The sequence below is a fragment of the Yarrowia lipolytica genome, chromosome 1B, assembly GCF_001761485.1.
Source record: "Yarrowia lipolytica chromosome 1B, complete sequence".
Taxonomy (NCBI): domain Eukaryota; kingdom Fungi; phylum Ascomycota; class Dipodascomycetes; order Dipodascales; genus Yarrowia; species Yarrowia lipolytica.
In genome coordinates this window covers 152305-174270 of record NC_090771.1, presented here as the reverse complement: position 1 = coordinate 174270, position 21966 = coordinate 152305, and the positions used below count along the sequence as shown (strand labels likewise).

General features: G+C 48.0%; 10 protein-coding genes across 10 annotated transcripts; 5 read left to right on the top strand and 5 right to left on the bottom strand.

Moving 5' to 3' along the window:
• Positions 1 to 1658: 1658 nt before the first annotated feature.
• Positions 1659 to 1983, top strand: YALI1_B01725g (uncharacterized protein; the record flags this gene model as incomplete). Its single annotated transcript, XM_068281930.1, has 2 exons — positions 1659 to 1677; positions 1721 to 1983. 2 exons carry the CDS (start codon positions 1659 to 1661, stop codon positions 1981 to 1983), a joined length of 282 nt encoding a protein of 93 aa, XP_068138031.1.
• A 174-nt stretch (positions 1984 to 2157) lies between these two features.
• On the top strand, positions 2158 to 2458 carry YALI1_B01719g (uncharacterized protein; the record flags this gene model as incomplete). The annotated part of the gene is made up of 2 exons (XM_068281929.1): positions 2158 to 2234; positions 2278 to 2458. 2 exons carry the CDS (start codon positions 2158 to 2160, stop codon positions 2456 to 2458), a joined length of 258 nt encoding a protein of 85 aa, XP_068138030.1.
• An 85-nt stretch (positions 2459 to 2543) lies between these two features.
• Positions 2544 to 3107, bottom strand: YALI1_B01711g (uncharacterized protein; the record flags this gene model as incomplete). Its single annotated transcript, XM_500369.3, has 1 exon — positions 2544 to 3107. One exon carries the CDS (start codon positions 3105 to 3107, stop codon positions 2544 to 2546), a length of 564 nt encoding a protein of 187 aa, XP_500369.1.
• Positions 3108 to 4377: 1270 nt separating this feature from the next.
• Positions 4378 to 6303, top strand: YALI1_B01698g (uncharacterized protein; the record flags this gene model as incomplete). Its single annotated transcript, XM_500368.3, has 1 exon — positions 4378 to 6303. The coding sequence occupies one exon, from the start codon at positions 4378 to 4380 to the stop codon at positions 6301 to 6303; it is 1926 nt and encodes a 641-aa protein (XP_500368.1).
• Positions 6304 to 8328: 2025 nt separating this feature from the next.
• On the bottom strand, positions 8329 to 9822 carry YALI1_B01644g (uncharacterized protein; the record flags this gene model as incomplete). The annotated part of the gene is made up of 1 exon (XM_500367.3): positions 8329 to 9822. One exon carries the CDS (start codon positions 9820 to 9822, stop codon positions 8329 to 8331), a length of 1494 nt encoding a protein of 497 aa, XP_500367.1.
• A 1639-nt stretch (positions 9823 to 11461) lies between these two features.
• YALI1_B01628g (uncharacterized protein) lies at positions 11462 to 13009 on the top strand (the record flags this gene model as incomplete). The annotated part of the gene is made up of 1 exon (XM_500366.3): positions 11462 to 13009. The coding sequence occupies one exon, from the start codon at positions 11462 to 11464 to the stop codon at positions 13007 to 13009; it is 1548 nt and encodes a 515-aa protein (XP_500366.1).
• A 2907-nt stretch (positions 13010 to 15916) lies between these two features.
• YALI1_B01578g (uncharacterized protein) lies at positions 15917 to 16390 on the bottom strand (the record flags this gene model as incomplete). The annotated part of the gene is made up of 1 exon (XM_500365.4): positions 15917 to 16390. The coding sequence occupies one exon, from the start codon at positions 16388 to 16390 to the stop codon at positions 15917 to 15919; it is 474 nt and encodes a 157-aa protein (XP_500365.2).
• A 770-nt stretch (positions 16391 to 17160) lies between these two features.
• YALI1_B01568g (uncharacterized protein) lies at positions 17161 to 17433 on the bottom strand (the record flags this gene model as incomplete). The annotated part of the gene is made up of 2 exons (XM_068281928.1): positions 17161 to 17205; positions 17251 to 17433. 2 exons carry the CDS (start codon positions 17431 to 17433, stop codon positions 17161 to 17163), a joined length of 228 nt encoding a protein of 75 aa, XP_068138029.1.
• Positions 17434 to 17665: 232 nt separating this feature from the next.
• Positions 17666 to 18979, bottom strand: YALI1_B01552g (uncharacterized protein; the record flags this gene model as incomplete). The annotated part of the gene is made up of 1 exon (XM_500364.3): positions 17666 to 18979. The coding sequence occupies one exon, from the start codon at positions 18977 to 18979 to the stop codon at positions 17666 to 17668; it is 1314 nt and encodes a 437-aa protein (XP_500364.3).
• Positions 18980 to 19053: 74 nt separating this feature from the next.
• YALI1_B01550g (uncharacterized protein) lies at positions 19054 to 19575 on the top strand (the record flags this gene model as incomplete). The annotated part of the gene is made up of 2 exons (XM_068281927.1): positions 19054 to 19208; positions 19251 to 19575. 2 exons carry the CDS (start codon positions 19054 to 19056, stop codon positions 19573 to 19575), a joined length of 480 nt encoding a protein of 159 aa, XP_068138028.1.
• Between the last annotated feature and the right edge of the window lie 2391 nt (positions 19576 to 21966).

Here is a 21966-nt window from a genome sequence, read left to right as displayed (position 1 = left end):
GATAAAAGGAAGAGCATAGTCAAGGTGATATACCGATATTCCAACAGGCATGAGCGCAGCGCGTGAGTGGGTGCGCTTGTGAGTGCGAGACATCCAGGGCTCCGTGTAGCCCGTGGATTGTAACTGTAGTCAGTAGGGATACTTGTTATTGGCGTTGATAGTTGTAGCTAAGGTTGATTAGTCAGCGTGTAGAATCTTTGTAATATCTCTGAGGAGATACCAATCCGAGGTTACCTGAAGAGCGTTTGATTTCGAATGTGATTTTTTTTGGAGGGTGTAGATGATTAGTAATAGTCCGTGAGATTAGTAATAGTGGGTGAAAGAGTACGAGCATTATTCTGGCGCGATTACTGGAGTCCATAATTGCTAGAAATCAGGCGTGTGTTTTTCTGGAGTAGGTTCAGATTCCATTATAGATGGTGTAGATAGTGTAGCGCCAGTGGCATGAACGGTACTACCAAATTGTATTGTAGAAGTTTTGTGGAGATAGGTAGATGGTTGGGGAGTTGATAAGGAGGTTTATCAGGTGTGTAATAGCTGTGTGGGAAGTTTTTGAGTCGCTGCGGTTACTACAGGATTGTTTGAATGGTACTTTTGTTTCCGTTATTTCTTTAGTTATTGTTAGTTGGGAAATTGTTAAGGGGGTTTTGTTCTGGGGGTTGTATTTTGATGTTCCGAGGAACTAAAAGGGATTATGAGTATATCGGGGGGTTTAAAAGATCTACATTCTTAGCAGAAATTCACTTGTGGATGTTATTGGCACTATGATAAGTCTGGTTGTGTCAATCTTGGGGGATGTTGTGTTGGGTTTTAGTTGAGCCAGTAGTTAGCTTTTTGTTGGAATTAGGCTAATATTTTGTTGAGTAAAAAGATGTGAACATGGAGTGTTTTTGTATGAGATAAACAACAGAATCCAAAGGACTGCGGGTTCCAAGTGATCTTTCTCTACTTTATTTATCTTGAGAGTTTTATCCGTTCCAGTTTCTTTTCGATTGCTCTTCTTGCCTTGGGAACAGGTCTTACAAGAGACCATCTAATAATATGACGATAACTCGACTAGAGAATAAATCTGGTTATCAAAGACTTTGGTAATGGATTTAACATGACATTTCTCAACTACTGACGACTTTCCAACTTCATGTTACTTTTCAATCTGAAGTTTCATCGTCTCGCTGTGCATCCGGTCACCCTACTGAAGGTCGTATGAATATCATTGATACTTAGTGTAGGAAGCACATAGGACGTTTGGGGAGTTGACTGACGTGTTTCAACCACTCATTGGATGCCCCCAGAAACTTGAAACTATACATTTGAGTGTTTATAATGGAATCTGTAGCATTTTTAGTACATCCTGGTCCTGATTTGATGACTCCGACATATATACTGGCGTTAACAACGAGGGATAATAGCAATGGAATAACCATGACAACAAAGGGCGGATGTTTGGTGGTATAGCACCATGGAAATACTCCAGGAATACATATCTTCTACTACAAGATGCGCATTTGGCAATTGTGAAGACACCTACATACTGTCGAGCTAACCCATGATGTGTAACGACTTTAGAAATCGATACAGACAAGCTAGAGACACGGGGACTTCGAAATTGCCTCATTCCGGAGTCTACATTTCCAATTCCGCTTCAATCAGCTCTCGAAATGCTGAAAATGAAAAAATGTGGCTGTTCCGGATGATATACCGTAAAGTCTATGCGCCAAAGTGCGCCTTACGGACCCCTTAGCCCTGTCACGGGACTATGATACTACAATAAGACAGCTTTATAAGCATCTAACCGTAAGACCCACTTTCAACATTCATAGAGCAGACCTCCTCGATCTTGGTGTACTTCCATATTTTCAATTTAGTAGCCCTGGGTTAAGGAAATACATTGTGGAGATCGGTCGGGCTCCAGCTGTCGAATGGCACCACTCATTAGTCTGTAGCAGATATACTTTCAATGCCTGGCTGGGTATTACCACGTAACCATCATCAAAATATCATTTTTATGCTTGTCTCATCTCATGGCAAAATGATGCAATAAGTTATCTCGATATACCGTACACGTATAAAGAGGCTGTCGGGGTCTCGTGAGACTGGGTGACGCGGGTCCCAGGTTCTGTTTAGGGCACGATCGTCTCAGAGTTTCAAAACTGCGGAATGTGTGAAGCGTCTCTGCACCAACTCTTTCTTATACTTGTGGGGCTCTCCGCTTCAGGGGACTCGTTTGATGTTGTGTATATGAGTGGCCGAATGATTGGGTAGGGTGGTGGGCGGTAGAGAAGAGACCTTGACAGAGACCTTGACAGAGACCTTGACAGAGACCTTGACAGAGACCTTGACAAGAGACCTTGACAGAGACCTTGAGCGGGGGAAAAAAACCGTTAGAAAAACGAGGAGAAGAGGCCTTGAGCGTGGAACAAACGTGAAGGAAAACGTTGGGAAATGGAGAAATGGGTAACCACCAGTATCCTGAGTCGAGTGTCTATCTGTCAACAGTCGGATAAGACCCAAGCGGTTGTTGTGTTTCGTCCACATCCCACCATCTATTCCTCATAACCAGGAGGAGCCTCGTACTGTGGCAAATCCGGCTCGATGCCGTCTCGCGCCACCGAAACCTGTCTCTGGACTCTCTCCCTGAACGCTGTGTGTTTCTCCGCCAGAACCTTTTGGAACTCAATGGCACCACCCTCGCGAAAGTACAGATCGGCTCGCCACGTGGTTCCGTCCCGTCTCAGCCCGGGAACCAGATGCAGGCCTCTCTCGGCCTTGGGAATCGCCACAAACGAAATGTCCACCGAGTTGGGGCCAAACCACGGCTGAGTCAGCTGCACCTTGAGAATGTTGGTCATGGGAATTTCCAGCGAGGCGAAATTGACACAGTCCAGCTTGAACGCGACCACGTGAGGCAGCTGGGGCGCGTTGTCCGAGTCCGACTGCACAATGACCCGAGTGGCGTCAATCAGAACTGTCACTCCAGTCGCCTCGTATCGCACCGGAGATCGGCCCTCATCATAGGGCTTGGAGGTTTCGGTGAGTACCAGTTGCACGCTTTTGGCGCAGAGCTGCATGCCCGACGTTGATGTTGAGTTGGTGCTGTTGAGTGACATGTGGGTTGTGAGAAGTGTTGCTGGTACCGTTCTGTTGTGGTACAGTTCTGGAGATGCTGTCAAGTCCGGTGATGCGAGTCTAAGTTCAGGTGCGGTGTTTCTGCCATGATAGTGGGGATTCCTTTGGGGGTCATTTGGGGGTCGTTTGGGGAGTTGGCGTGGTCAGAAGGAGGATGTGGACGGTTGTTGTGAGACTTACAGAATCGATATCTAGAGGTTTCCTTTTTTCCAGATTTTATTTGATTAAATATAATTTAGAATAATCTAATCGTTTGAATTTATCAGAAACTTACATTTCAGGAAATTCAGTAAAAATAGCAATTTCAGAAGAAGAGAATAAATTCAGAAAAATGACAAGAAAAATGAAAACTTCAGAACATTTCCTTGCAAATTATAGAGACGTGTACAAATATATATTGTGCGCTATTCAACGGCCATATAATGAACCTCGCTCTACCCAAACCACCCAAATAGCTTGAATTTCTCCGAAATTTCGAATTTACTCAAAAAAAAAAAAAAAAAAAAAAAAAAAAAAAAAAAAAACCAACCTCAATTACTCAATTACTCAATAACTCCTCGATAACTCTTCCAAAACAATAAAAATAGTCGGAAAAAAACGCCAGTTGATTCGCCACATCGCACAGACTCCTCCACTCTCAGTACAGTCGCCCTTCTCCTCTTTTCTGGGCCGCCTGGAAGACATTGCCATCGATCCGATAAGCTTATTTTGACCAGAAAAATGGAGAGTTTGGGTGGTGAATTAGAAAGGCAAAAAGGTGGATCTATGGAGATGATTGAGACTGTTAGATGGGGAATAAATTGGGGGAATATTATAATATGGATTTTTCAATAACAAAAACTATACCATTTATATTTCTCCTATTTTTCTTTCATTTTTTTCCATTTTTTCCGACAAAATTTACACACAGCCCATGGGAGTTTAGTTAGGCTAATATAGTGCCTGCCTTACAAAAAAAAACTCGGTCTCAATCTGTAGTGTTGTTTTCCAGCGCCAAAAAAATCAACATACAATGACTAATTCAGACCAATCTCGATCACATGACTCCTCATCCCGATATTACGGGTATTCATACTCGTACCCGTACTCATTTTATAGTCATTGCCACCTCACGTGACCATAATAACCTCTGCATATCCCAAAACGTTAACCTTAAAAGTTTTATGCAGCTGCGTCAGCTCCCAAAAAAAAAATCCTCCACTTTCTACACACGCAACACACTCTACTGTTTTCAACTTTCAACGAGGAAAAATGCAACTAACGTGGAAAGATATTCCGACGATTCCGAACCAGAGCGAGTTTCTGGACATTGTGCTGAACCGGACGCAGCGAAAGACGCCCACGGTAATTCGAGCCGGGTTCAAAATCTCGCGAATCCGGGCGTTTTACATGCGAAAAGTGCGATTCACAGCGGACGGATTTGTGGAGAAGCTCAACGAGATTGTCACGTCGTTCCCCAACATTAACGAAATCCACCCGTTCCATCGAGACCTGCTCGATACCCTGTACGAGAAGAACCACTACAAGGTGTCTCTGGCATCCCTGTCCCGAGCCAAGTCGCTCATCGATCAGGTGTCACGTGATTACGTGCGTCTGCTCAAGTTTGGTCAGTCTCTTTTCCAGTGCAAGCAGCTCAAGCGGGCTGCTCTTGGTCGTATGGCCACCATTATGAAGCGGCTTAAGGACCCTCTTGTCTATCTTGAGCAAGTTCGGCAGCATCTTGGTCGATTGCCCTCCATCGATCCCAACACTCGAACCCTGCTCATCTGTGGCTATCCCAATGTTGGCAAGTCTTCGTTCCTCAAGTCTGTGACTCGAGCCGAGGTCGAGGTCCAGCCCTATGCGTTTACCACCAAGTCTCTGTATGTCGGCCATTTCGACTACAAGTATCTGCGGTTCCAGGCGATTGACACTCCCGGTATTCTGGACCGTCCCACCGAGGAGATGAACAACATTGAAATGCAGTCCATCTACGCCATTGCCCACATTCGGTCGTGTGTGCTGTATTTCATGGACGTTTCCGAGCAGTGTGGCTTTTCTGTGGCCGAGCAGGTCAAGCTGTTCCATTCCATCAAGCCGCTGTTTGCCAACAAGCAGGTGATTGTGGTCATCAACAAGATTGACGTCAAGCGACCGGAGGATCTGGATGAGGAGAACCAGGAGCTTCTCAAGGGCATTGCTGCCCAGCCCGACGTGGAGATTATGCAGCTGTCGTGCCATGCCGAGGAGGGTCTTATGGAGGTGCGAAACCGGGCGTGCGAGAAGCTGTTGGCGGCTCGAGTGGAGCAGAAGCTGCGTCATGTCAAGGGTGGCGCCTCTTCGGATCTGCTCAACCAGGTCCATATTGCCCAGCCCGTCAAGCGAGACGACATTGAGCGGCCCTCGGCTGTGCCTGAGGCGGTCCAGTTCCTGCAAAAGTACGACAAGAACGACCCCAACAGACGAAAGCTGATGCGGGACATTCAGGACGAAAATGGAGGCGCTGGAGTCTTTTCCATTGACATGTCCAAGGATTATCTGCTGGAGGACGAGGCCTGGAAGAAGGACATTATGCCCGAGCTGCTCAACGGCCGAAATGTCTACGATTTCATCGACCCCGATATCGCCTCGAAGCTCCAGGCGCTGGAGGACGAGGAGGAGAAACTCGAGCAGGAGGGCTTCTACGACTCGGAGGAGGAAATTGAGGACGACGAGGCCGAGGATATCCACGAGCAGGCCCAGTGGCTGCGAAACAAGATCAAAATGATGCGAAACACGGCCCGGTCCAAGAAGTCACTCAAAAACAAGGCCGCCATCCCCAGAACAAAGACCAAAAAGTCGCTGGGAGACATGGAGGAGCATCTGGAGCGAGTGGGCTTCGATTCGTCTAAGGTGGTGGACCGAGCCAACGCCCTGGCCGAAGCCAAGGCCTCCGACGACGTGTCTGGCCACCAGACCTTCCTCAACGAGGCCGTCTCCACCCAGGAAATGTCCCTCATGCCCCTGGGCCAGTCCAACCGACGAGACGATGGTATTGTCACCACCGTGCGATCCAAGGCCGACCGAATGGCCAAGCACTCCCAGCGAAAGGGTAACATGAAGGCCCGACGAGGAGAGGCCGATCGACATATTGCCGAGACCAAGCCCAAGCATTTGTTTTCCGGAAAGAGAACTGTTGGATCGAATGATTGGAGATAGACAAAGTTTGAGGACGTAGTCCGAAACCGAGTCGGATTCAAGACATGGACGGTATTGATTACGGTATTGATTTGGTCGGCTCAGTGTCTCCAACCAACCTGGTTGGGTACTCACTTGGTCGTCACCTGGATTAGATAGATGGATCACGGAAAAGTTTTATATTAATAGATTGAGCATTGATTGAATAGGCGAGTTGAGTGACGAGAGTCGGTCTGGTCAGCTGTAACGATTGTAGCTCTGACATTGTAGCATTGTAGCGATGACAGTTCGCGGATCACGTGATGTGGTCGCCGAGTCACGTGACGCGGTCGTCAAGTCACCAGTTCGGATCGTATCATACATACAAGCCAGTACAGTCAAAAAAATCATGTGGAACTAGAACGGATACTCTTTCGGACATTCATGCCGATGGAACCCCTAAGCTCACTGAGTCATTCTGGAGACAATACCGGAGACCTCGTCAAGTTGTAGGCACTTGCCCAAGAAGCAGATTGCTGCTGAAGGTTGTAACAGTTCCAGTTGACATTGAACGGGGGAAGTGGATCTGGTTTCTCACGGAGGTCTGGTACTTTCAGCTGAGAAAGTGACGGAAACTCCAATGTTTGGATCACGTGCTCTCAAACCAGCAGAGACTGGACTCTCCCGGCTGTTCAACGCCTTATCATTACATGTACTAATGTCTGAGTGCTCCATGACCAGCTTTCTGAGAACACCAGCGTTTCTGAATGTCTCGAAAGATCTGGACCCAACTCCAAACAGCGCTGACAACGTCTCCAAAAGTTCTATACTGGCTATGAAGAACTGGTCACGTGACCAAGTCAAAGTCGTTACCCTTTGTTGTTCCAGATACGGCTCCCAAAACCCCCTTCCAGTCTCCCAAAATTCCCTGCCCTTCCTTCCTTCCTCCCTTTCTCAGTCACATGATTGGAGTATCCACACGTGATTAGATCATCTGCACGTGATTAGAGCATCTGCAAGTGATTATAGTCGCTTGACCACATTGCGTGACCGCTTCTCTTCTCAAGCTTGCCATGTCTTCCGGTGTGAGCACACTTCTATCTGTCCTATTTTCTAATTGTACCCAATTTTGTCAGAATTAGTACCAAATTAATCATCGAAACGACACGGTTTTAGTAAACTACTTTTTATCCCTCCAGTGCTGGTATTACAAAAGTTGGAGACACAAACGCTCGTCGGCCAGATTAAAGTGGAATGTCCGTGAAAATTCTGAAAATTGTACTGAAGCCTGAATGGGGTGTCAGAAGGGTTCCAAACGGTTCCAAGGTGTTCCAAAGTGTTCCAAAGCCTTTTTTTCAGGCGATTATTGTGGTTTTATTCTGCTTTTATGTCTTTCGGGGTCGTTTATTAAATCCCAATGTTCATATACATTGTCTGTTTAGGTGCCATATACAGAAGCCTTTCTTCTGCACAAGACTGCTCATTTGTGACGGTTACATAATCAGAACATTAGTAAAAATTATATCGTTGAAGAGCTCTTGTTCAGGTGAACACAATTGTTTTGTTGTTAACCGTCGATAGGTTTATTATTGGCTGGGTTGTGCACTTCTTTTCAGGGGACGGACCGTATGTAGCTCTGGAAGAATGAAGTCACCTCCAAGTCAATGAATCTCATGCAGACAGAACCAAAGTATCATAGTGTCGTCACGTGAGACGCGGAAGTTGGACACGTGACCAACTACTCGATCTTGTGCTCCGGTCACGTGAAAACTGAACACGTGGACAACTATGCCAGTCATATGACAACATGCACACACCCTCCACTACTCGTACAGAACCAGAATAAATTATTGTATTTCATTAGACCGATGCAGACCGTTGTTAGACGACATACGGTGGAGGTCCCGTGGCATATCGAAGCAGTGTAGAGAGATGACTGAAGTTCACAGGTCGACTCCTCTGGTGAACGGACCACGAGCGGACCCATCGGACTTTGTCGTTGGTGTGGAACGGAATAGATTCGGGTCTGGATTTTCTCCATATCAACTCCCACCCTGCCGAGCTCGGCTAAAACAAATCATCCAAATCCATATCGTCGTCACTGCCCACACCCTTGTCCTTGACCTCGCCCTTTTCCACCTTGTCCTCACTCTCCTCCTTCTCCTCCTTCTTTTCCTTCTTATCGATCTCCTTCTTCTTCTCCTTGATGGTATTCTTTGCCTTGAGCTGTTTCTTCTTGACCTCCAGCTCATGTTTGAGCTTGGAGATTCGCTGGTTGAACCGCTCCTTGAGCATGGCGTTGGCGGTGCGGTCGGCGTCGTCCTGCTGCTTTTTGATGGTCGCCTCCAGATCTGCAATCGTGTCGACCAGCACCTTGGCGTGTCCTCCCTCTTCACCGTCGTCGTCATCGTCCATTCCGGCCGACGCTCGGGGCAATTCCTCTTCGTCCGAGTTGTCCGACTCACCTGCGCCTTCTCCCTCATCTTCGGACTCGGACGCATCATCGGCCTCGATTTCTTCGCCCTCATCCGAGCCTTGGTCCTCCAGGGCCCGCTCCAGCTCTTTATCGAGCAAATCCACGTCCATTTCTCCCTCGTCGACCATGGCAAACCGCGGAGGAGGAGTGGCGGCGGCAGAAACAGTGGTAGACACAGATTGCGAGCCCGCAACCCCACCGGCTCCATACAAGGACGCCAGGGTGCGTCCATCGACAAGCTCATATGATGTGGAGTCTGCCTCGTCGTCCAGATCCAGCAAGTCCGTCACCTTTTGCTCCACCGATTCAATCACCTTTGTGGACACGGTTTTTCTGAATCGGCGACGTTTGGCGTCAAACAACGGCGGAGTCAGGCCATGGCGACAGGTCAGCGCGCTTTCGCTGGAGCTCTTGTCCCATTGCATCGACCGCGCCTCCATAATGCTGTGTTCGGACGAAATGGGCTCGGTGACAAGTAACATTTGGCAAATGTCCAGACACTTGAACATGTTTTTGCCGCGGTCAAACGTCTTTTGGGCCTCGACGATCGCCGGCAAGTCCACCAATTTCGCCGCGTAATGCCGCCCCCGCACAGAAACCACCGCCCTGCGCGAGTCCTTGAACCGAATCACAATGTTGCTGTAATCCTGGTTCTCCACCGCCGTCCGCAGATATGACAGGTCGTCGCGGCCTCTTTTACCGATTGGTGGGAATCGCAAAATCAATCCCTCTTCAATCAGCGGATCGTCTTCGCGGTCCGGCGCTTCGCTGTCGTATCCCTGGCCCGGTTCGCGGGCGGCCTTGACTCGGATCCGCGGCACCACCTTGCTCTTTTTAGTGGATCCGCCACTCGCGGTCGACGCCCGGCTGCTTTCCGGCGCCGCGCTCTCGCTCTTTTTGTTGCTCAGTTTCAGGGACAACCGCGGCTTGGACTCCCGCTCTTTTTTGGGCGCCTTCAACTTGATGCTGAGCGACGGAGTGCTCGGTTTGGCCCCTTCCTCATCCGTTTTGCGCTTCTTGGTCCGCCGCTTCTCCGGCGATGCCTCCGGCGACCGTTTTTCGGGCTTCAGCTTGATTTTGATCATTGGTCAAGTGGAGAGAGTGGCTAAAAGTGGTGACAAGTGTCTGGAGTAAGTGCAGAAAGTTTATTTAGAACCAGACGGGCCCTCCAGTTCTCGGTAGGTCAATGAAATCGTGTCGAAAATAAAATATTTGGAATCTCCTCAATCACAGCTCCACAATGGTATTAATATTTCGGGTGGACGGTCGGCGGGAGACGAACTTATCTGAAATCTTACTTGTTGACATTTGTTGAAAATTGGTTAGCATTCTGGTGTCATTTGTTGAAACTTGGTTAGCTACTGTTACCAAACCCTTTCCAGATAGTTTTCATGTTTTTCAACACAATCAAAGAACAAATGAGAAATATTGAATGGAGCATACTATTTAAAACAACCCCATTAACAAACTGCAACTTCAACCATTCAAATCTGAGCAATGTTGGAGCTTCAAGATGAGAGTCAGTGTATACATCAGAAGTCGTGGGAAGCCAAACAGAGTCTCTGGAATCGCCAAAAGAGTGTCTCTTTCGTCAAAAGGTGATCTCGTCCACTTGTTTTCGGTAAGACATATCTACGAGTACCTACAATACGAGTACCTCATCACCGTGAGCATCCAAGAATCTCCTAATCTACAAATTCTGCATTACGAATTCTGCCCTATTATCACCTTAGTCAGCGACAGCCCATCAGACATTCCCCCCCCCCAGGTCAGTCAAGGTCACCCCCACCGCGCCGACCAAGACTCTGATCACGTGACCACCCTGAAAGTACCCATTGTTCTCATCACGTGATCATTCAATCCCGTCGATCCTGTTTCCGTTTGGCTCCACTTGAGTATATCTGACTATTTTTTTATCGATATCACTTTCTGCAGTGATATGCAGATCGGAAGAGCGGTTCAGCAAATGAATTAAAATAAATAAAAAATAACTAGAAATTAAATAAATAAATGAAAAAAAATATAAAAATATATACAAATATATACAAAAAAATGGGATAAAAAAAGAGAAAAGGAAGAAAAGAAAATCGCACAATGTACCTACTTTATTGTGAAATTAGTGGAAATATGGAGCCGTCTAGGAAGATTCGACCGTATTTAGATGTGGTGTAGCGTGGGAATTTTTTTGGAAAATTGGGACCGGAAAATCTGAAATAAAATGGGAAAATTGGGACCGGAAAATCTGAAAATCAAAATAAATCAGATAAAATCAAATCTCAAATCAATAAATCATTTCCCTAAAAAAAACCCCATTTCAAGCCTCCTGAATCACAGCAAAATTAGGAGAAGAATTTTCACTGTGGAAACGATGGGACATGGAAAATGGAAAAATGGAAAATGGATAAAAGAAAAAAAGACAATTGGAAAAATTGGAAAAATTGGAGAAAATATGGAAAAAATGAAAGATGGCAAAATGAGAATGGAAAATGGGAAAATGGGGAAATGGTCAGAAAATACCACATGTATCAGTTCAGATGTTTCCCCGCTCAGACTCGCCCAGACATTCGCTACACTCTCATCTGGGCTTGTCTCGCCTGGGCCCTAACCCTAAAATAAACTTTGGAAAAAATTTAGTCGTCCCAAATTTTTTTCCCATCCATCTCCACTGACTACACTTGACAACCGCACTTGTCATCTACGTCACCACCGCCCACACACGACACCATGACATTTATTCTGACGGAAACGTCTGCCGGCTACGCCGTGCTTAAGGCCAAGGACAAGAAGATCTACAAGTCGGAGTCGATTCTCGAGGAGCTGTCGACCCCCGAGCTGGTGACCTCGCAGTTCAAGGTCAAGGGCTTCTCCAAGTTTGACTCTGCCGCCTCTGCTCTGGAGGAGGTCAACGCCATTGTGGATGGCCGGGTCTCCGACAAGCTCGCTGCTTTGCTCAACGAGTTCAAGGACGAGAAGAAGTCTGCTCTGGTGGTGGCCGACCCCAAGCTGGGCAACGCCATCAACAAGCTGGATCTGCCATTTGACGTGGTTGCCGAGTCCGCCTCGCTCGATCTCTTCCGAGCCATCCGAGAAAACCTGCCCTCTCTGCTGCCCGGCCTCACCGAGAAGGACCTGGCCACCATGAGCCTGGGTCTGGCCCATTCGCTGGGACGACACAAGCTCAAGTTCTCCCCCGACAAGGTCGACACCATGATTGTGCAGGCCATCGCATTACTAGATGATCTGGACAAGGAGCTCAACACATACGCCATGCGAATCAAGGAGTGGTACGGCTGGCACTTCCCCGAGATGGCCAAGATTGTCGCCGACAACATTGCCTACGCCCGAGTCATCAAGACCATGGGCTACCGATCCAACGCCTCCGAGACCGATCTGTCTGAGGTGCTCCCCGAGGAGGTTGAGGCCGCCCTCAAGGTTGCCGCCGAGGTCTCCATGGGTACGGAAATCACCGAGTTTGACCTCGAAAACATCCAGTGCCTCGCCGACCAGGTCATTGACTTTGCCGAGTACCGAGAACAGCTCTCCAACTACCTCAACGCCCGAATGGCCGCCATTGCCCCCAACCTGACCGCCCTCGTCGGCGAGCTCGTCGGTGCCCGGCTCATTGCCCACTCCGGCTCCCTCGTCAACCTCGCCAAGGCCCCCGCCTCCACCGTCCAGATTCTTGGTGCCGAGAAGGCCCTTTTCCGAGCCCTCAAGACCAAGCACGATACCCCCAAGTACGGTATCATCTACCACGCTTCGCTCATCGGCCAGGCCTCCGGCAAGAACAAGGGTAAGATTGCCCGAATGCTCGCCGCCAAGGCCTCCGTGTCCATGCGATACGATGCATTTGCCGAGGAGCGGGAGGACGTGCCCATTCTCGGCATCGACAACCGAATCAAGGTCGAGAACCGTCTCCGACAGCTCGAGGGCAAGGAGATTGTCGGCACCGTCCGACCCGACGTGAACAAGATCGAGCACAAGAAGGTCGACCTTTCCACCGGCAAGCAGTACAACGCTGACGCCGACACCGTCGGCAACACCACCGCCGGAGCCGACTCTGACGACGAGGATTCCGACTCTGAGGAGGAGGTCAAGGAGAAGAAGGCAAAGAAGGAAAAGAAGGAAAAGAAGGACAAGAAGGAAAAGAAGGACAAGAAGGACAAGAAGGAAAAGAAGGATAAGAAGGAAAAGAAGGAAAAGAAGGACAAGAAGCGAAAGCGAGAGGACGACGACGACGAGCCCAAGAAGGAGAAGAAGAGCAAGAAGTAAAGTAGATAGTGGTATGTATTTTAATTGTTAGACAGACGCGGAGGAGGTTCGACAAATGAGGGCACAGCCCGAGTCGAGAGTTACCGACCCAGGCAGTAGAAAGTAGCAGCGACCGCCGCGAACGCCGCGAACGCCCACTCACAGTCGAGATTTACTGATCTATAAACAGTAGGAGAAAACACCAAGAGCGCCGACTGCCACTGACCACCGACTATAAATGTTGGGATAGACTGCTTGTATCGTATCAGAACACCGACAACCGAGTAGTGCTGCAGCGTCTTGGTGATTCCCTGGACCCCCTGTGAACATGCTGATCTTTAAGGCCTGTGTTAGTCAATGCAAGTGTACTCACGGGCTGAAAGTAGGACACATTCCTATCACCTATAGCGTAACCGTGAGGAGGAATGTGGCATGGAGAACTGCCGTAGTGATCAGGACTGTACAAAGTCGGCAGTCATCATTAATGTGTCTGTGGGAGACGTGCGAAAGCGTGCGCTGTGATTGGGAACGAGTTCCGAGGGGAAGCTTGGATTTTCCGGAAGAAGCCAGAGAGCTTCTGCCACTTATCGAAGTATTGCAAATGAAATGGCTGCGACTTTCGCCATCAATACCGGAGGCACCTCTGTGCTAAGAACATTTGCAATGGTTGGGGGGCACTGTGGGATAAGAGCAGGCTATCAAGGATTGATCATGACGGGAGTATAGGGGCGGAGAACTAGGCCAGTATGGGGAGGGTGAATAGATATTCGTGTAGAGAATTGTCAACGGAGGAGGTTGCATGGAAACGACTTGATGACGTGGTATGAATGACGCTGCACCATTGGACAAGAAGACAGAGCCTGTGTTGCGCGGCTGCGGCCAGAAGGTAAAGGGGTTGAACAATAAAGGGGTCTCGGTAGAAGAGGAAATAATTCAATTACCCCTTGACCACGATCATACCCCAACCCTGCCTCACCACTGGACCACTCATTACACTCGTATTACCTCATTAATTCACCTCACTCCCTTTCTTTCCAACCACCATCCTTCACGGACAACACTGGCTCTACAAGTAGGCGACCGTATGGAGACCATTGACCGGACGGCTGTGGAGGGGGAATTGGATTGAAGGAAACTGGGTGATGGAGGGAATGAACAGATCTGGTGAATTGGAAAAGCGAGAGGAAGGATGTAGCGGATGACCGGGTGGAGCCTAGAATGTGAGCGAACGAACGAGCTCCAAGACCTGGGCAATCAGTCTTAGAATCTCTTTGATACGCTATGGAAACCTTGCGACGGCTTCTGATTGGGCATTTGAGTAGAGATTTGTTTCTCGGCGATTTCAACATTGAGGCGAGAACGACCGCCTGCGCCAAGTGTCAGTAGATCCGAGACTGTATGTCCTGTTGACAGCCATGAGCTGACGAATGCCATGAGCTGAGAGCGAGTTTGGCCGAATAAAATGACCGAGCCTGCTCCGTGCCTTGTGAGTTCTTGAGGATCACATGTGCCGCTGCCAGAGCAAAGAGCCAGTCAGTGATACATTCGCAAAGCCACTGACAGAGATATTCAAGGGTGAAACTTCCTTGACACAGGTCCGTGTTAGCTATCATTCACGAGGTATCTGTGACTGTACTTACGTTGAGTGAGCGAAGAGAGAAGGAGTGGAGACAAACTGAAGGCTTCACCATGAACCGGAGAACCGGTGTGAAGTAACACTGAAGTCAGCGACATTGTGTGCGTATCTGTCACTGGAGCCAGAGACATTGTGTGTGTATCTGTCACTGCTGCCAGAAGAATAATGTCAGACATTTACTGGGTGGTCTCAAAAGGGCGGTCTGCAACGTTGACTGCGACGTTGACTGCGACGTTGACTGCGACATTGACTGCAACAGTGGATATCTGTTGATCGACTCTGTCTGTCTGTGTTCGTCTGTGACTGTCTGCGTTCGTCTGAGTCTGTCTGTAAGAATAGTGGGGGTCCCAACTCCCCCTTATATAATTTTTTTGGACCAAGATCACGACATGGTTGGTGTTGGGTGGCCATTGCTCCAGTCTATTTAAACTGAGCTCATCCTCTGCAGATAGGTTCTTCACGGGATGCACCCCTTCTTTTTCAGCAAGTTCACTCACTGAACATGGAAAGACTGGATCAATTTCTGAAAAGATCTCCCTCATGGATCTCACTCGGGGATCTCCTTCACCGAACTTTTCTACTCCATCTCTTACCCTGATCAAGTCTTTCCCTCACCCAACTCCGAAGATATCTTTTCCTCCTTCTCCGGCCAAGTTCTTCACTACACCCAATTAACCACTTTGAGGGCTCTCACCACCATACAACATTGAGGTCCCCGTGAATAATGTCACGCGAGAGGATTTGGTTTGTACAAACTACGCAATGGGGTGGAAGTTGTACGGAAAACTGGAAAACCTGATTGCGATAAAAGACCACGAGCCGTTTCGTTACCGCCGTTCCGTTGCCGCAGATTCATTACCAACACAGCACCCCTGAACTATGTCAGTCTTCACCGAAATGTCCAGACCGATCTCTTGAAGAAGAACCACAACTTTGCTTAAATCTGACAATTTGGAGGTCAATTGGCAACTAGCCATCTTGGAGGAACTCAATGTCTCCGTTTTCGACTTTGTACGACCATTGGACTTGGGTGTGAATGGTAACATCTCCAAAGATACCACCCGATCCTCAGTGTCTGTCATATTTCCATCCAGTCACAGCCCCAAAGTATGACATTTGGTCTTGGCCTTGGTGCTACTGTCGTTCCCAGGCGAGTGCAGTATGTATATACTGTACACACACTACTCCTACTGCCCTATCGCTATTGCTGCTCTAATTCATTAATACATAAGTGGTGGTAATCGATGGGATCAACGAAAACCGACGGGTGGTATTACTCCATGATGCGCTCTCTAGTCCTGTCTTAGGATGAGCTCCTCCCACAGCTTCTTGGCGGCCTCTAGATCGTCAATGGCCACCTGTCCCTTCTCCCAGTCAACCAGAATGGGTCGGATCACGGTGGGGTTATCAAAGGTGTCGGCCTTGATCAAAGTCTCGATGATCTTGTGGGACTTCCAGTCGTCGGGGAAGGTTTTGCCGGCGGCCTTGAGAGCGGGCTGAGCAGGAGCAAACACTTGCGCCGGGGTGAAGGTGGAAGGCACAATACCCTTTTTCTCGTCAACAAAGCTCTTGATTGTCAACAGCTGGTCCAGAGTGGGGGCGGTGGTGGTCTCCTCAAAGTCGAACGGCAGGTCGCCAATATCCTTGCCGGCGGTGTTGAGGTTCTTCTCAATGTATTTTGCGAATGCGAGCGACTTTTCAAACTTGGGGTTGGCGAAGAGCGACACGGCGCCCTTGGAGAATTGCAAAGTTCGGAAGAATGACATATTGGCTTATGTGGTGGTAGTGGTGGTGGTGGTGGTGGTGGTGGCGGGGTGATGACGATAAGATGTGGTTCAGGGTGATATATTGATATATACCTTGGTTGCTCATGTCATGTATGTACAACCCAACTTTATCGTCAAGGCGGCGACCGAGCGGGCGGGGCAGGAATAGGCCTGCTTCGGGGCTTGTTGGAGAAGGGGAAAGTCCCGAAATCAAATTTTGGCCCGGCCCTGGTTCATTCCGTGAGCTTTGTGTTTTTCCAAAACTCATCAAAATCGCTCAATTGGTCGCCCCGGTCTCCATTCGCTGCCGCCTCGACTCACTTGCATGCATGAGCCTGCAGCGTGCATATATGGTGTCATTTAAAAACTCTAAATCGCGCCAACTAATTTTAGTTAGGCTGGTGTAGAGGTGTAATGGTGAACATACAAACGAGCAAACCACAGGGAGTTTTTGTGCTGAAGATGGGTCGGGTTAAAGACACCACTGTGTTCTTCAAGATCGGAGATATTGAATGTTGTATTTTATGTAGTCCCCCTCTCTCCTGTGGCGTCATTTGTGTGGATTCGACGTGACCGGATTCTAAGTAATTCTCAACAAGTCAGAAAAATGGGAGGTCAGGTCAACTTGTATCACGCGACTTCATCACAGCTACAGGCACTACTGATTACGTACAGTACAGTAGGTAGTTACTAAAAATACACTTGTTCTATGTACCGTCTGAGAACCGATGGGTAGGCCGCACGTCCGTCACGTGAGTAGTCACGTGTGGTCATATGATTAGTCCCGTGCAGTCACATGAGTAGTCTGTACAGGACTTGTAGTAAATCTGAGAAATAGTGCGAAACAGTCATCTCCAGACTGCAATCAAACTGTTTGAATCGCTCCAAAGTTGATTCAGGAGTTTGATGGAGCTACTGACAGGTTTCGAGTAATTCAAACTGGTCAGAGTGACTTTTGCGTGGTCAGAGTAATCCTGACGTGCCTCCCGATTGTTTCCGAATGCCCTATGATTCCAAACTGCTCCAGACCGAGACATGTCCATTGTGAAGCTTTGGAGAACCGGTCAAAACCAACCTGACCCACTCTGCTACAGATTCAGACGATCTCCAATTCCCCTTATGCCCTTATGCCCTTATGCCTTGATTTTTCCTCCTAACTTGTGGACTCTGTAGTGTCAGAGCGGCACTAGAGTGACGTGACCCCTTGTCAGTCCAGATCATGACCAACAGAAACGCCATTTATCGTTACCTAAGCAAATTGCTTGCTCGCTCCCCTCACTGCCACACCTTGACTTGGCCATCAACACCGCCAGTGGCAACAAGACACCGAACCCGACCATTGACATCGTTCGGAGCCCACGCCACGCACGTGACAAAATGCCCATGGGCATCAACAACCCTAATACACCGGCCGCCCTGCTCCAAATCCCAACATCTCATGGTCTTGTCATCAGAAACAGAAACCAAATACCGCCCGGCCGGATGAAGAACAACTCCCCTAACCCAATTGTCATGACCCCGAAGAATTAGTAGAGGATCGCCACGTGACGACCACACCCGGATCGTCTTGTCACGTGACCACGACACGACAAAGTACGAGCTCGTCTTGTCGAGCTTGGCCAGACACCCGGCGGCGCTCTTGGGGTAGACGGCAACGCCCTCGATCACGTGCTCGTGGCCGAGTAGCGTCATCTTGCCGTCGCCGGAGACAAACTCGCTGACGCGGGTCACGTGATCGATCCCTGCTGAGAAGATGAACTCTTCGTTGAGCGCCGCGCACGATTTGACCCAGTCTGTGTGGCCGTGGACCGTTCGCACGCAGTAGCCCGATTGCACGGACCAGACGCGGACCGTCTTGTCACGTGACGCGGAAATGACGTGGTTCCCCGACGCGGTGAATTTGACCGCCGAGATTGTGTGGTCATGGCCGGTCAGTGTTTTGACGTTTGCGTATTCGTTTTGGGGGTCCCATATTCGGATGGTGAGGTCCGACGAGCAGCTGACCAGGAGCGCTCGGGGCTGGGCGTGTGATACGTCGGCACGTGGCTTGTCATGTGATTTGTCCCGTGACGCTCCCGTGTCCGGCTGACTAAAGTCCACGTCCAGCACCCCCCTCGTATGGGCCTTTATCGTCGTTTCAATCTCGCCCAGCTCGTAATCCCAGATTCTGATATTTCCATCTTCGCACGCCGACGCCAGAGTGGAATGAAACGGATGAAATGACACGGCATTCACGGGCTGCTTATGTAACAGGCTGAATCGTGAAGTTTTGGGTAGCCACGTTTTCGGGTCGCCAGCCCCCAGACCGTTGGCCTTATGAGTGGAAGAGGCTTCTCGCTCTGCCGCCTCCAAACGGGTTTCCAAATCCATCACCTTGCGCTGAAGCCTTATGACCGATAACCATTTCTTTTCCAGTAGTAAAGCGTTGGCCTTGAGAGTGTCGGCAGGCACGGGCTCGGAGCCCGACGGCTGACTCAGAACCGCCGCCAGCTGACTCAGCAGCGCCTCGTCGTTAGTCAGCCGGCTGACGTATCCGAAAATGCTGGTTTCCAGGTCGCTGCGTTGTTTATCCGTCAGTAGCGACTCCATGGTGGTGTGTGGTGGTGATGAGGTAAGAGTAGTGGGTAAAGTTAGTCAGCTGGGAGGTGTGAGATGGTCTGGTTATGACCAGGCAAAGGAGGGAGGGTGTGCACGTGACCCTACTGTGTTGTTCGGTCAATCTAGAGATTATGAGTTATATTCGAAGGGTCCAAATGCCACCGTTCAAAACACTGTTCAAAACACTGTTTTTTCCACACTCCAAATTCGTCCCATTTTTGTCACCACTTTTAACGACGGTGTTTTGAAATCCCAAATTAAGGTTAAGGTTAGGGGAGGTCGCGTTTCATCTTAGATTGGTGTTGGTGGTGGCACGGTTCTGTGGGATGATTTGGGGGGATTTGGGAAGGATTAGAGATTGGAAAGTGTTATTAAACGTGGAAAAGTGTCATCAACCCATTTCTGGGAAATCTTGGGGGAATTTCAGAGTATCTTGCCCTATCTTTGTCAATATTAGGACAGAGGCGATGAAAGTGGTAGCATTGGAATCAGGAGAATCATGCGGACATTTGGACACCATTAACAATGTCTATAAATTGCCATCGGATTACTCAACGAGTAAATATCATTCGTTTTTTCAATCCTAATTTGATGTTTATTTTTGACTTTTATTTTTGACTTTCATGTTTTACCAACATTTTGAAATATTTCCGAGCCGCACGAATGGGAGACTGAAGCGAATGAAGCATGTGGAAACGGCAATGACATGTTGAAACCGAGCTGGGATTTTAGAATGTCACATGATTGAGATTACGTAACTTTTCCACGTCTTTTGTGTATCCTGATACGCATTACCACACCCAATCTCCAGTTTATTTCCCAGTTTATTTTCCGCTGCTCCAATTAATGCTGTATAGTCAGCTCAATATACATTTCCTTAGATTCCATTTGTGTCTGAGTCTACAATTGGAGCCATTTTATCTGCTTCTTCTTCTTCTTCTTCTTCTTCTTCCACCTCAGTCCAGTGCGGCTGAATCCTGACTAGGAGAGGCTTGTTTCGCCAAAGGACGTTCCAGGATGACACACCTCGCTGCCCTGAATAAACCAGTCTCTTTGGAACAATGGCTTGACTCTTAGTGAACATACTCTCAACAGTTTGAGTGCAGTGTACACTGTCAGGTCACGATACCGCAGGATGTTGGACATTCGATAATGGTTCTGCCAAGGTATCTCTTCTGATCGTTCGTTGCTGGAGCTTGGGGGACCTTAGTTTGGTCAAGGTCTTCAGATGCGTCCATCTGTTCGGTTTCGTCATGATGCTGAGTCTTTGGAAAAGGGTTCTAGTCTGTAGCACCTTTCACGCAGTTTCTTGTTTTTCTTGAACCGACAAGACTCTACCGGTTAAGTCGGTGAGTTTGAGGGTGCAACTTGCTGGACTTGTCTGAATGGCAATCGGCTATCCAGAACCTCTGTCAGAAACCATTGCCAGAAATCATTGTCCGAATCGACTGTTGGTTGTTGTTTTCTCCTTGTGGGAGGACATTTCTTTCAATTGGAATCTCTAGAAACATCGTATAGATCTCTGTTCTTGTCCGTGACGTGCGGCTCGGAAATTGATGCATATTTTCTGTAGGGGTGTGGGGGTCAGATCGGAGGTCAAGTTGAAAAGGTGTTTTTAGCCCATAGTTTCAGAAAGAGCCATTTTGTGGGTATATAAGCATCACCTTTCGACTCCCCTTGGACTCAGGATTCGGCCCGAGGCTTTGTTTTGGCGGCTTTGGACAACCGGAATATCCAAAGCTTCAAAATCCACGGATATCAGTTTGGTTCAATCAAGAGCATCTAAGATGTCGTCTTTTCGTCTTTTTGTCAATTCCGTCTTTTTATCAATTATATCAGCATTTAACGACTTTTTTCCCTCACCAACCAGCTATTCTTTAGATTTCTTGAACAATCCAACCTCAATGAAGCTCAGCGAATTGGACATCGTCCACTGTGTATATCGTTGATGCTAGATCAGATGTAAACTACAAGTAGTAAATTGCTGAATAGAATCTTAGTGTAAGTTGTCTTCGCTGAATCGAATTCTAGTGTACATCCCCTGTAGGATTCACAGATGGTTTTTTTTTTTTTTTTTGTATTTTTTTCCAATTTTAATTTTCCAATCTTGAAGAACATACAGGTAACATATTTAGCCGAATAGAACCGCTAGAAAGCTAAGGAAAAAGCCATATCTCTCAAAATTATTCATAGAATCGGCCCACCCTTTGTTTGCTCCTCTCCAGAACGTGTCTATGCTGTAACACTGTTGGCTCCTCCTTCCATGCGGCTCAGCTGCAGAACCATGGTGCCATAAAGTCGGGTTTTCTTCTGCTTCTGCGACAATTTTTTTTTTTTTTTCAAAATGTGTTTTTTTCAGCGATTCGATGACTACATAGGGAACAGAGAACAGGTTGGTTTCCCGTTGTTTTTCATTGATCTTTGGTATTTATTTTATTTTATTTTATTTTATTTTATTTTATTTTATTTTATTTTATTTTATTTTATTTTTTTTTATTTTTTTTATTTTTTATTGTGTTTTATATTACTACTATTTCTTTTTTAGTTCCATAGTCACGTGATCGCCATTTCCAAAAACTCATTAAACGTCTGAATACTCCCTCATGGATGTCCACTTGACCACCGCTATTTTCTCCGATTTCTGTCTCACTCCGTCGCATTCCGTCTTATTCCGCCTCCTTCCGTCTCATTTTCCACTCATTTTCCGCTCATTTTCCCGATTAATTTCCAACTCGATATCCATAAAGTTCAGTTTTCAACCGTTTTTCGGCTAGGGTAATTTTAATCAGGTCGTACTCTAGCCGAGCTGAGCAGGTCAGACATTTGAAACTGTGTCGAACCTCGCCTGGAATCGGCACCATTAATCGGTCACGTGATCCCCCCAAGCAAGTCATAATCTATGTTGATTTGACAGCAACGGAGCGGCAAATTGGGCGGTAAAAAGCTCCGTCTCACACATCCACAACTGACAGACACAT